A 14,394-nucleotide genomic window follows, 5' to 3' on the forward strand; every position below is an offset into this window, starting at 1 on the left:
TGTCCAATCTCTCTGAACTATAGTCTCCTTCCCTGTGAAAGGCACTGATAAAACCATCCCACAGAGTGATCATGACAAGTAAATGAACTCAGCTGGGCATGGTGGCTCACGCCACCCACATAATCCCAGCACTTTGAGAGACTGGGGCAGATGAATCCCTTGAGGTCAGGAGTTCAAGACCAGCCTGGTCAAGATGGTGAAACCCCATCTCTACTAAAAATACAAAAACTAGCCAGTGGTGGTGCATGCCTGTAGGCCCAGCTACTCAGGAGGCTGAGCCAAGAGAATCACTTGAACTCAGGAAGCGGAGGTTGCAGTGAGCTGAGATCATGCCACTGTACTCCATCCAGCCCAGGTGACAGAGCAAGACCCTGTCTCAAAAAAAAAAAAAAAAAAAAAAAAGAAGAAGTAAATGAACTTGTGTAGTTATAGTTTAGTGCCTGGCAAGTAGAGAGTGGATGTTCATGAAATGGTATCTGCTCATGTTATTAACATTGTCATTACTAGAGAAGCCATGAGTGAACGTAAGTATCAAGATGACTGTAACCCAGTTCTTGACCTCCAGAGGCTCATCTGGTGAGAGATATATACAAATAACCAACAATAATGCAAAGCAGAATTAAGTCTTTGCTACCATATAGGCGTCTGCTCAGTTATTTATCAAAACACATTTATAAAGTGGCACTGTGCTAGGTTCTGGGGATTCAATGGTGAATAAGACAAATACCATTCTCTCAAGATGTGTGTGTGTGTGTGTGTGTGTGTGTGTGTGTGTGTGTGTGCAGATTAATTCTGATTTTCAAGATTGGCATATACAGAAGGGCCCATGTCAAAATGGGCCTGAAGAATTCATGGGACCTTGGCCAGCAGAAGTGAGCTCAAGGCTGAAGGAAGGCTATGAACAAATGTCATAACGACATAGAAAGTTTGGAGAATAGCATGAAAGGAGGGGCCAAGAAAGGCAGATTATCTACTTCTCTGTGATAAGTGAGAAATTGGTGAAATGAATTAGCTGCATGTGGTGACACATGCCTGTGGTCCAAACTACCCAGGGGGCTAAGCAGGGAGAATCTCTTGAGCGCAGGAGTTGGAGGCTAGAGTCAGCTATGATCATGCCACTGCACTCCAGCCTGGGTACAGAGTGAGACCCCATCTCACAAAAAGAAAAGAAAAGAAAAAGAAATTGGTGAAATGAGAGTCTCTCTCCATCCATCCATTCACTCATTCAGCAAATATTTGTACAGTATCTAACATGTACTACATACTAGAGATACAATGGGAAGCAAGATAAAGTCCCTGTGCTTAGGGAAATGAGCAAGGAAATCAGGATGGCTGGATGGCTGGGTGGATGGCTGGATGGCTGGGTGGATGGCTGGATGGCTGGGTGGATGGCTGGATGGCTGGATGGCTGGATGGCTGTGTGGATGGATGGATGGATGGATGGATGGATGGATGGATGGATGGATGGATGATAAATAGACGGATAAATTGAGGGATGGGTAGGTGGATAGGTGGGTGAATGGTTGGATGGGTGTGTGGATGGGAGGATGAATGGATGGATGGATGGTGGTAGGTAGGTAGGTAGGTAGGTAGAGAGAGGGGGAGAGAGAGATCCAAAGAGACCAGGGCTCCAAAGGGCTAATTTCCAGCAAGCAGGCTGGGACCATCTCACTGTTTATGCTTTGTATAGAGAAACAATAATGAGGACCCAAGACCAGAACCCCCAAGTTCCAGAAAACTCACAGCTCTTTTCCATGGGCCAAGGAGGCATCGACACTTAGGTGACCGGGGCCACTTGTCCATCCCCAAGGCAGGAATGGAAGCAGCATCTACCTGGAGCACAGTGCTGCCCTCTGAGCCCCATGCCACAGAAATAAACAACCTTAAAGATCAACTGTGACCATGCATTGCTTCACTGACAAGCCCTGGACATTTTGAAGTCAAACCCAGAATCCCCAAACACCAGAAACATCTGGGACCTTTGGGGCCCAGAAGCTATGGCCAAGTGACCTAGGCTAACGTCTGTAAACCCTCCTGTCCTCCTCTCCTGTGCCTCATCAGAGGCCCTGCTAGGGCTTCCCTGCTTACCCCATGCTCAGCATGACTTTTGTCCCCGAAATCACTGCAGCTGCAAATTAAAATAAGTCTCAGGAAAACACACACATATAGTATTAATATTAGGTAATGATACATGATATAAAGATGAAAAAAGTAGGATGAGGGCATGGAGAGTGATGAGAAGTGTCTCCTTTATGGAGGGGATCACGGACGGCCTTTCTGAGCAGGTAGTGTTGATCAGACATTTATGAAGTGCAGGGAGACAGAAGGAGTGTTCCAGAGACAGGAAACAGTGTGAATGGGGAGGTTGACTAGGCCTACCTTAGCCAGAGGAGAGAACCCTGCCCCACACAGAATGTCCCTTCCAGAAGCCCGGTTGGCATCAGACACCTTGGGAATGAATCAGCCAGAGAGGCAATAAAGAGAAACCCGCAGTGTGGGCTGTACGGACATGTCCCGCTGCCAAGACCCAAACAAAATCATTTCACAGGGCACAGTCAGCCTCACTGACCCCCTCAGCTACTTACGTGGCTCTCCAGAAAAGGCCAAAAAAAAAATAATTAGCAGGGTTTACTGAATAGCAATACTGCTTTTCTCATTCTGGCGCTTCATGGAGACTCAATAAATGGGAATCAAATCAAGTTGAACTAAGTCCAACAAAACTGAATCCAGAAACCATTAGAGAGTCTAAAATAAAGGGTGGTGTGAGAGAAACGGCGTGCACAGGATGGATGTCTTCAGTGGGAGTTGAGGGAGAGAAGGAGCCAGACCAGGCACAGCCCACGCCCGGGCAGTGACCTGGGAGTGGGGATCCGAGTGGAGAACACCAAATTATTCTCTGCTGTTCACATGTTGGCTCATCTGTAAGCCCCATCTAAATTAGTCTTAATTTGCCACTTAGGAGACTAGCAGAGTGGCTGAACTCACTGCTCACAATTTAAGCAGAAGAGGTAATTAAGATGTAGTCAGGAGAAACACGAAGAACAGAACCTTTTCTCTCCAGTACCCAGTAGCAGCAAAAGAATGGTGGCTGTTTGGAAACAGAACTCTCTGAATGCAAGTGGCAGCTCCTGAAGCCGGAGAAGGGTCTGTTTGTTCTTCCCAAGAATGCGAGGACAAAGAAAAGCAACCCAGAATACTACTGACTGGGTAGGAGCTCAGAGACATCTGGGCAGGAACACAAGTTAGCCTCCAGGAGCAGGCGGAGGGGGCAAGGAGTGGTTCCTTCTCACTCACAGGCTCCAAAGCAGCACCCTTTTGAACAGTTACTTTTTAAGGTAATATATTGATAATTGACATATCTGTGATGAAAAGATACGAGAAGAAAGAGTGTAAAAGAAAGACTGGGCCAGGCATGCCTGTAATCCCAGCACTTTGGGAGGCCAAGGCAAGAGTATCACTTGAGTCTAGGAGTTTGAGACCAGCCTGGCCAATATAGAGAGATCCCATCTCTACCAAAAATTTAAAAGTTAGCCAAGTGTGGTGGTGCACACCTGCAGTCCCAGCTACTTGGGAGGCTGAGGCAGAAGAATTGCTTGAGCCCGGGAGATTGAGATTGCAGTGAGCTGTGACTGTGCCATGGCACTCTTTTTTGAGACAGGGTCTCAAAAAAGAAAAAGAAAAAAAAAAAACTGGGAGACTACCTCCCAACAACCTGCAATGCCCTAGACTTTTCCAATTTTAGCATCCCAGGAAACTCTTCTGTCTTGGATACACTGGGATCTATACCCTGCCCCCAGCACTGCCCTATTCTGAGGTCAGTTCTCTCTGATATTAGAACCTGAGTCCATCTCAAGATACCACTTCTTGGCCAGGCACGGTGGCTCACACCCGTAGTCCCAGCACTTTGGGAGGCTGAGGCGAGTGGATCACCTGAAGCCAGGTGTTTGAGACCAGCCTGACCGACATGGTGAAACCCTGTCTCTACTAAAAATACAAAAAAATTAGCCAGGTGTTGTGGCAGGCACCTGTAATCCCAGTTACTGGGGAGGCTGAGGCAAGAGAATCGCTTGAACTTCGGAGGCGGAGATTGCAGTGAGCTGAGATTGCACCATTGCACTCCAGCCTGAGAAACAAGAGTGAAACTCGGTCTCAAAAACAAAGAAAAGGAAAAAGGCACCACTTCTAACCTTGCCAATCACTTGCTGTGTGACTTGGACAAACAACCCTTCAGAGCCACAGTTTTTTGTTGTTGTTTGTTTTGTTTGTTTGTTTGTTTGTTTTTGAGACAGAGTCTTACTCTGTCGCCCAGGCTGGAGTGCAGTGGCATGATCTTGGCTCACTGCAACCTCTGCCTCCCGGGTTCAAGTGATTCTCCTGCCTCAGCTGGGACTACAGGTGTCTGCAACCACTCCCGGCTAATTTTTTCTGTATTTTTAGTAGAGACGGGCTTTCACTGTGTTAGCCAGGATGGTCTCGATCTCCTGACCTCGTGATCCGCCCACCTCGGCCTCCCAACGTGTTGGGATTACAGGCGTGAGCCACCGTGCCTTGCAGAGCCACAGTTTCTTCATCAGCAAAATAGTGATAATAATAGCACTCACCTTATGGGGTGGTGAAAACTAAATGCATCACGACATGTAAAGTGCCTAGCACAGAGCAAAGGCTAATAAATGCACTCGTTATTATTTTATATATATGTATATGTTTGTTTGTTTGTTTGTTTTGAGATGGAGTCTCTCTCTGTCGCCCAGGCTGGAGTGCAGTGCCGTGATCTTGGCTCACCGCAAGCTCCGCCTCCTGGGTTCACCCATTCTCCTGCCTCAGCTTCCCGAGTAGCTGGGACTACAGGTGCCCGCCACCTCGCCCGGCTAATTCTTTTCGTATTTTTTCAGTAGAGACGGGGTTTCACCGTGTTAGCCAGGATGGTCTCTATCTCCTGACCTCTTGATCCGCCAGCCTCGGCCTTCCAAAGTGCTGGGATTACAGGCATGAGCCACCGAGCCCAGCCACGCACTTGTTATTTATAAGCAGCTATGGACTTGGAGGTGGAGAGTTCATAGATGAAGAGTGAGGACACTGTCTTTGTATTATTTTCTGGGGTATGTGGAAAACGGTCTCCATATCCACCTTGAAATAGATGCCAACCCTGCTCTGAATGATATTGCTTTAGCAAACTGGAAGCCCCAGATAAAATTTGAGTTCAGTGACCCTCCTAGATGTGGCCCATGATGATGCATATTTTCCCCCATCCCTTTCTCCCTGGTAGGTCTTTGGCTTACGAAGCCCAGGCACACTTTAGCTTAAAGTCAGATTTTGTGGAGTTTAATTTATCTAAGTGAGGGGGAAGGCACAACCTCCTTCTCACATTATCCTCTTCTCATATTTACACTTAACACCTGAAGATGCCGCGCTGACAGTGTGTTCAGAGGGAGAACGCGCTTTGGCGGTGGATAATCACATGCTGTGAAGAACGTGAGAAGAGGACAGTCATGAGCTATTAGGTGGTGCCACAGTGCCAGCTCCTGCCCAAGCAATTCCCTCTAGACAGACTGTTTAGGGAGCCTGTTACCAGATAACACCAATTACTTCTAAAGGAGGAGACGTGTTGTGTTGTCTCAGAAATGCCTTCCGCAGCATGGAGGAGGAGTCACTAGAATAAACATTTCCAAAGGGGTTGAGACTCAGAAACCAGCCATGTTAGAAAATTTAAAGGAGAGGAAGGAGGGAAAGGGGAGGGAGAGGAAGAGGAAGAAGGGGAGGAAGAGGAAGAAGAAGTGGAAGAAGAGGAAGACTAGAAAAAGGAAGAGGAAGGAGGAAGAAGAACTATACAAACTAGGACATAAGGCATTGCTCTTCATGGGAATGGCCACTGAAATTCCTGGTCACAGAGGCAGGAGGGCTCTTAACATCACTTTCACCTCCTCAAGGGATCCTGAGCTAGGGAGAGAGAGATCCCTGGGGGAAAAAGATCCCGATGGGGAGAGTCTTCTAAAGATAAGGCCTTCTCGGCCCAGTGCGGTGACTTATGCCTGTAATCCCAGCATTTTGGGAGGCTGAGGCAGGCGGATCACCTGAGGTCAGGAGTTCGAGACCAGCCTGGCCAACATGGCAAAATCCCATCTCTACTAAAAACACAAAAATTAGCTGGGCATGGTTGTGGGTGCCTGTGATCCCAGCTACTAAAGAAGCTGAGGCAGGAGCTGAGATTGCGCCACTGCACTCCAGCCTGGGTGACAGAGCCAGACTCTGTCTCAGAAAAAAATGGAAAACAGGCTTTCAAACAAAAAATTTATACAGGAATGTTTAGAGCAGCATTATTCATAATAGTAAAAAAGTGGAAACAGGCCAAACGCAGTGGCTCACGCCTGTAATCCCAGCACTTTGGGAGGCCAAAGTGGGTGGATCACAAGGTCAGGATATGGAGACCATCCTGGCTAACACGGTGAAATCCCATCTCTACTAAAAATACAAAAAATTAGCTGGGTGTGGTGGCGGGTGCCTGTAGTCCTTGCTACTCAGGAGGCTGAGGCAGGAGAATCACTTGAACCCAGGAGGCGGAGGTTGCAGTGAGCCGAAATCGCGCCACTGCACTCCAGCCTGGGCGACAGAGCAAGGCTCAGTTTCAAAAAAAAAAGTGGAAACAACCCAAATATGTATCAACTGGTAAATGGATAAACAAAGCACACTGCATGCTCCAACATGGACAAACCTTAAAAACATGCTAAGTGAAAGAAGCCAGACACAAAAGGCCATGTATTGTGGGATTCCACTCATGTCAAATGTCCCAAACAGGTCAATCCATACAGACAGAAAGCAGTTTGTGGGAGGAGTAATGCAGAATGACTACTAATGGGTATGAGGGGCTTTGGGGGGTGATGAAAATGTTCTGAAATTAGTAATGATGGTTGCATAACATTGTGAATGTACTGGAAACCACTGAATTGTGCACTTTCAAATGGTGAATTTTATATGAATTTTACATTACTTTTTTTTAAAAAAAAAAAGGGACACGATTAGGCCAGGCACGGTGGCTCACACCTGTAATCCTAGCACTTTGGGAGGCCAAGGTGGAGGGATCATCTGAGGTTAGGAGTTCGAGACCAGCCTGGCCAACATGGCAAAACCCCACCTATACTAATAATAATACAAAAATGAGCCAGGCGTGGTGGCGGGCACCTGTAATCCCAGCTACTTGGGAGGCTGAGGTACGAGAATCACTTGACCCTGGGAGGCCGAGGCTGCAGTGAGTTGAAATGGCACCACTGCACTCCAGTCTGGGCGACAGAGTGAGACTCAGTATCAACAATAACAATAAAAAAGGAAACAATTTACTAATGGATTAGATGTGGGGAATGGAAAAAAGAAAGGAGTCAAGGATGACATCCGGAAGGATGGGGTTGTCATTAGCCAAGATGGAGAAGATTGTGGGTGGGGCAAGTTTGGAGGAAGATCAGGAGTTCAGTTTTGGACCTGTTAAATTTGAAATGCAATTAGCTATCCAAGTTTAGTGTTCCGGAAGAGGTCCATGCTGGAGATACAAATTCTGGAGTCAGTATCTGCATGTAGATGGCATTTGGGGACCAAGCCTGGCTAAGATCACCATGATTGTTGAGTGGAGACGGTTGAGAGAAGAAGCTCATAGACTGACTTGAGTCTGGGGCATCTCAACATTAAGAGATCAGGGAGATGAAGAGGAACCAAAAACAGACAGAGAGCAGCTACTAATGTGGGAGAAGAAAAAAAACAAGAGAATGTGTCATCCAGAAAGCAAAGAAAAAAGAAAGGCAGGAGAGTTCCACTTGTCAAACACTCCTGATAGGTCAAGCAGGATGAGAACCAAGAGCAACACTGGGCTTGGCAAACGGAAATCACTCATGACCTTGACAAGGGTGGTTTCAGGGAAGTTGTGGAGGCAAAAGCCTGATTCAAAGGAGAAGGGGAGAAGAATGAGAGACAATGAGAATAGAAAATTAGTTTGAGTTGGAGAAGTTTTTGCAAAGGGGAATTAGAAATGGGTGGTCGGGGGCAAGAGGGGAAATTTTTTAAACATTAAGCTGCATATCTGTATGCTGATGGGGTTGATCCACTGGAAGAGAGAGCAAATCAATGATGTGGGGTAAGAGAGAAAATTGCTGGAGTGATGTCCCTGAGTTGGCAAGAAAGAGTGTGACCAAGTGCATAGGGGGAGGATTGAACTTGCACAGCTCATCTAGAGTAAGAGGAGAAAAGCCAGAAATATGAGTACAAGTGCTGGTAGCCACATCACCATCGGCAAATGTGATGGGAGTTTAGGGAAACTGTCCCCTGGCTGCATCAGTTATCTCAGAATAGGAGGTAAGGTCAGCTACTGGGAGGAAGGAGAAGCAGGTATTGGGGATTTTAGGAGATAAGAAGGAGTAAAATTGTCCAGGAGGATGAGAGGATAGTTGAATGGAGTAAAGGAACTTAGTAAGCTCACCAGGCAGCAGGGAAGCATGCTTTAAATTCCTGCTGGGGAATATAAAGTGACACGGGTCAGCATGGTTATGATTTTTACCCCAGTCACATTCAGCTGCACACGTACAAATATGGAATAGGCAAAGACTTGGATGTAACCAACATTGTGATTTCACCAAGCAAGTGTGGTGAGGTGAGAAAGGGGCAAGGGATCTGAGAATATCACCAAGGGAATGATGCCAGTGACTATGTGCTAGATAAGGAGAGAAGAAAAACCAGGAAGGTGAGGGATGGACGGGGAAAGGAGTTTGGGATGGATTGGAGGTACTAGGGGTTGTGTGGGAGAGATTAAAGGATTACGGTTGTCCTGTTACAAGAAAGGGTAGGTGCGAAAACATTGAGGCAGTGGTCAGAGGGTGATATGCATGAAATTGAGATGATGGAGGGATGAAAATGATTGGGGATGACAGGGTCCAGAGTATAAACATGAGAGTGAGTAGGGAAAAGACTATCAAAGGAGAGGAGGTCATGGAAACAAGAGGCCAGAATGTTGGAAGGAGCAACTACCTGTATAATGAAATCACTAAGAATTAATTCAGGAAAACAGATGGAGGGAATGACAGTGGAGCAGAAGCTAAAAGCTTTGAGAAATGCAAGCGAGTGCCTCCTGTATTACAAATGCATTTGTACCTCCAGGTCCAGTGATTGCAGGTGAAGAAGCAGGGAGACCGATGTTCTTGGCAGAAAGAGTTTCAGTAAGAGCAAAAAGGGAAAGGAACCATTAGAAAACAGATTGAAGACATGAGGTGGTGGGGGCGGGGGGGAGGGCTGTGGCTTCCGATACAAATGTGAATTCCAGAGGACCCAATAGAAGTATTTGGGGAACTGGGGAGAGGTGAAGCTGGAGCAGGAAAGGAAGGGATTGGAGGGTGTTGGGCATGATTTGGGGGATGCCCATTATAAACAGGGATAAGGAGCATAAGGAAATTAGTCCTGCTGGACTCCGTGGTGGTGGTGTTGGTGAAGATGTGAGCATTTCGAGGCACAGACATCCAGGACTCTCTGTTGATCAGTGTGGAAGGAGTCTTATTCTAAGGACCTGGATCATTCAGCAGAGGGCAGGGCACTTGGGGCAGGTGACATAATTCCCAATGCAAGGACTTGATGTTGACCTCTGGCAGGTGATCTTACTCTGAGCAGCCAGTGCCCTCTCTTGGTTTCTCTTTAAAGAGTAGGAAGTCTGGGCTGGGCACAGTGGTTCACGCCTATAATCCCAGCACTTTGGGAGGCCAAGGCGGGCAGATCACCTGAAAGGTTGGGAGTTCGAAACCAGCCTGACCAACATGGAGAAACCCGTCTCTACTAAAAATACAAAATTAGCCAAGTGTGGTGGCGCATGCCTGTAATCCCAGCTACTTGGGAGGCTAAGGCAGGAGAATCACTTAAACCTGGGAGGCGGAGGTTGCAGTGAGCCAAGATTGTGCCATTGCACTCCAGCCTGGGCAACAGAGCAAGACTCCATCTCAAAAAAAAAAAAAAAAGAGAGAGAGAGAGAGTAGGAAGGCTGGAGAAAAGGGCTCTCAGGATCCAGAGGACTCTGCTTTCCATCTGTGTCCAGCTCTTCGAAACCCCTTTCCATAGTGAGCCAGCCTCAGTGCAGCAGCCCCAGTCCAAAAGGCTTGCACACCGATAATAAGCATCACTTATCCCTCCAGCCCACCCTTGTATCTCTAGCCTCTAAACACACTGTGTGGCCTGTGATAGATGCTCCATGGCCTGTGATAGATGCTCCCTTAAATACTTGCTAAATAAAGGAGTTGATATTTATCGAGCAGTTAATGTGCCAGGCACTGTGAAAATCCTTTTATGTGGATTTCCTCCTTTGATCCTCATAACAACCCAATGAAACTGACACAGTTATTATCCCAATTCATATCTGAGGAACCTGAGGCTCAGAGAGGGGCTGGGACTTGCCCAAGGTCACACAGCCAGGGGATTTGAAGCTAGATCTGTCTTATTCGAGCAAGGGCCTTCTTAATCACCACATGGCGGTTCTCAACTGACCAAGTTTGGAAAGACATCTACTTCCTAAAACCCATGTATGGAAGCCCTGGGTCTGGACCCAGGAGATAGTCACGAACTCTTCCCCCCTCCCCTTTGGACCCTACACCCAGCCACCCATTTTATTTTGTTCTCTCTTTAAGCTCCGCTGCTGCTCTCCATCCATCGTGATTTCAGAAACCTTTCTTTTTATTTCCACCATAGATGTGAAAAGCTGGCTTGTGATGTTTGGATTTCAGCTTAGCAACATCATTCCTGGCTTCCCAAGAGCCAAAATGTATTTCGTGCCTCCTCCCTATGAACTGTCAGAGAGTCAAGCAAGTGAGAATGGACAGGTAAGCGGAGGTTCCTGCCAAGAATCCAAATGATTGTCATCATTCCCTTTTGCAAACAGAACCTCGTGGGAGCCAAGGGCATGCCAGTGCAGGAAAACATTGGAGCTGGGTATAAAAGGTGCGGGACACATTGAGACTTCCCAGGAAAGTGAATGTCAGTGCTGTCACCTGTCTGGCACAGCACATATTTCTTACTAACTTCGATTATTGCCTTAATTGTGGTATCATTATCTGTTCAGTAGAATACCCTTGAGTCACTCCTTGATTAACAACAGCACAGAGAAATCTAGCAGCAACCTACCATCTGCACTGCCTATAAGATCATAACCCTTTCAGCTTTTATGGGACATCATAAAACTGTGGTTTGCAGTTTCCGTCCCATTAAAGAACATTTTTATGCCCCACATAAAACCTCGGCGCTTTATGGCCAAACATATACGGATTGAGTTTTCAGAACATAATTTGTGCTTGGGTCTTTCTGTGATGACCTAGGGGTGGTCAGTTTCCATCTGGGTGCAGCTGAGACCTCTGCTGCAATCGGATGGGAGGGGTTCAGATAACCCCTGCTACAGAACCGGCGCTCAGCCCTATCAAAGTCTGAAAGGCCTCAGCTGCTCTGAATAATTGTCCAGATTGTATAACTATAGAGAGGCAAGGAGGAGCTGCTGGGTAATTGAGAACAGCGTTCACTCAGTCCTGCCCCTTGGGGACCACTCAGTGGATGAATAGCCATCATTTCTCTCATTTATCTAAGTGCCGTTACCTCCCAAACGCAGCCTCTCCCATTATCCCAGCCTGTCCCCCAACCACCAATTGAGACAAGTTGTAATTTGCGAGTGGAGAGCTCAAGGCCAAGGAGATAATGGTGATTTCATCCCCTGCAGAACCAGGGCAAGGATCCAAAGCAACTGCCTCAAAGCCGGGGGATATTCCCTCTCGCCCTTGAAGCCTGAATCTCTCAGCCTGATGCTACTCAACTGTTCCTATGCACACAGATCACCCAGGGCATCTTGTTCACACGTAGCCTCTGACTCAGTTGTTCTGGAGTGAGGCCTGAGATTCTGTTTTTTGAACAGGACGGGTCCTAGTGATTCCTCTGCAGCTGGCTATACTTTGAGTGGCAAGGTCTTAACCCAAGGAAGTTAATGAATATCCAAGTCATTGGCCTCTGGGAAATCTAGGTTACAGTGGTGGGGTTTGAGGCTGTTCAAATCAGCATCCTGCCCTTTGTGTCAGGACGTTCCTGGGTCTGAAGCTGGCAAGGCAGTTGCCAACCATCAGAGTGCAGAACAGGGCTCTTCCCAAGTGGTGGCTTGACCTGGTAAGTGTGTAGGCGTGGGTGCCCATGCCAGCAAGGGGCAAACCTCCTTTACCATTTTTTTTAGTTAGTGGCAATTGCAAGATGGACAGGCCACACCATCAGAGCATTAGTAATCAACCAGTCATCCATAGTTCAGAGCACTGGTAATCAACCAGCTGTCCATAGTTCCAAAAAGTAGGACTCCATCAGCTCAGATCTGGACAGACCCAACACTAGTTCTTGCAAGAGAGTTCCAAGCCTTTCTCTTTGTGACTCCTTTTGAGTGAGCTGCCCAGCTCATCTTCTCAGCCTTCTCTGTTTTCTTATCCCCACAGCTCATTACAGGTGTCCAACAGACAACGGAGAGACATAACCAGGCCTTCATGGCTCTGGAAGGGCAGGTCATTACTAAAAAGCTCCACGCCAGCATCCGAGAGAAAGCGGGTCACTGGTTTGCCACCACCACGCCCATCATTGGCAAAGGCATCATGTTCGCCATCAAAGAAGGGCGGGTGACCACGGGCGTGTCCAGCATCGCCAGCGAGGACAGCCGCAAGGTGGCGTCTGTGCTGAACAACGCCTACTACCTGGACAAGATGCACTACAGCATCGAGGGCAAGGACACCCACTACTTTGTGAAGATTGGCTCAGCCGATGGCGACCTGGTCACGCTGGGTACCACCATCGGCCGCAAGGTGCTGGAGAGCGGGGTAAACGTGACCGTGTCCCAGCCCACGCTGCTGGTCAACGGCAGGACTCGAAGGTTCACGAACATTGAGTTCCAGTACTCCACGCTGCTGCTCAGCATCCGCTATGGCCTCACCCCCGACACCCTGGACGAAGAGAAGGCCCGCGTCCTGGACCAGGCAAGACAGAGGGCCCTGGGCACGGCCTGGGCCAAGGAGCAGCAGAAAGCCAGGGACGGGAGAGAGGGGAGCCGCCTGTGGACTGAGGGCGAGAAGCAGCAGCTTCTGAGCACCGGGCGTGTGCAAGGGTACGAGGGATATTACGTGCTTCCCGTGGAGCAATACCCAGAGCTTGCAGACAGTAGCAGCAACATCCAGTTTTTAAGACAGAATGAGATGGGAAAGAGGTAACAAAATAATCTGCTGCCATTCCTTGTCTGAATGGCTCAGCAGGAGTAACTGTTATCTCCTCTCCTAAGGAGATGAAGACCTAACAGGGGCACTGAGGCTGGGCTGCTTTAGGAGACCAAGTGGCAAGAAAGCTCACATTTTTTGAGTTCAAATGCTACTGTCCAAGCGAGAAGTCCCTCATCCTGAAGTAGACTAAAGCCCGGCTGAAAATTCCGAGGAAAACAAAACAAACGAATGAATGAACAGACACACACGATGTTCCAAGTTCCCCTAAAATATGACCCACTTGTTCTGGGTCTACGCAGAAAAGAGACGCAAAGTGTCCGAAAGGAACAAAAGAACAAAAACGAAAAAGCAAAGAAGAAAACAAACAAAAACAAAACAAAACAAACACACGGACCGATAAACAAAGAAACGAAGATGAGAAAGAAGGCCTCATATCCAATTACCTCACTCATTCACACGTGAGCGACACGCAGACATCCGCGAGGGCCAGCATCACCAGACCAGCTGCAGGACAAACCCCTCAGACTGCTTGTGGGACAAATCCTTCCGACATTTTCGTTTAAGCAAATACAGGTGCATTTAAAACACGACTTTGGGGGTGATTTGTGTGTAGCGCCTGGGGAGGGGGGGGATACAAGAGGAGGAGTGAGCACTGGAAATACTTTTTAAAGAAAAAAAAAAAAAAAAATGAAGGAATAAAAGAAATTCCTATCAAAAATCAAAGCGAAATAATACCATCCAGCACTTAACTCTCAGGTCCCAACTAAGTCTGGCCTGAGCTAATTTATTTGAGCGCAGAGTGTAAAATTTAATTCAAAACGGTGGCTATAATCACTACAGATAAATTTCATACTCTTTCGTCTTTGGAGATTCCATTGTGGACAGTAATACGCAGTTACAGGGTGTAGTCTGTTTAGATTCCGTAGTTTGTGGGTATCAGTTTCGGTAGAGGTGCAGCATCGTGACACTTTTGCTAACAGGTACCACTTCTGATCACCCTGTACATACATGAGCCGAAAGGCACAATCACTGTTTCAGAGTTAAAATTATTAGTGTGTTTGTTTGGTCCAGAAACTGAGACAATCACATGACAGTCACCACGAGGAGAGAAAATTTAAAAAATAAAAATAAAAACAAAAAAAATTTTAAAAATAAAAAA

At 47.3% G+C, this 14,394-nt stretch overlaps 1 protein-coding gene across 1 annotated transcript in view; it reads left to right on the forward strand.

The window, feature by feature from the left end:
- The window catches only part of TENM2 (teneurin transmembrane protein 2), a 689,205-nt gene extending 675,561 nt beyond the window's left edge, over nt 1-13,644 (forward strand). Inside the window, exons 27-28 of the mRNA XM_015141369.3 lie at nt 10,702-10,832; nt 12,468-13,644. Of these exons, the coding sequence (XP_014996855.3) occupies nt 10,702-10,832; nt 12,468-13,229 (893 nt within the window). The 3' untranslated portion in view covers nt 13,230-13,644. The remainder of the gene's footprint in view (nt 1-10,701; nt 10,833-12,467) is intronic.
- The last annotated feature ends 750 nt before the right edge of the window (nt 13,645-14,394 follow it).

Source organism: Macaca mulatta, chromosome 6 (assembly GCF_049350105.2).
Source record: "Macaca mulatta isolate MMU2019108-1 chromosome 6, T2T-MMU8v2.0, whole genome shotgun sequence".
Lineage (NCBI taxonomy): Eukaryota > Metazoa > Chordata > Mammalia > Primates > Cercopithecidae > Macaca > Macaca mulatta.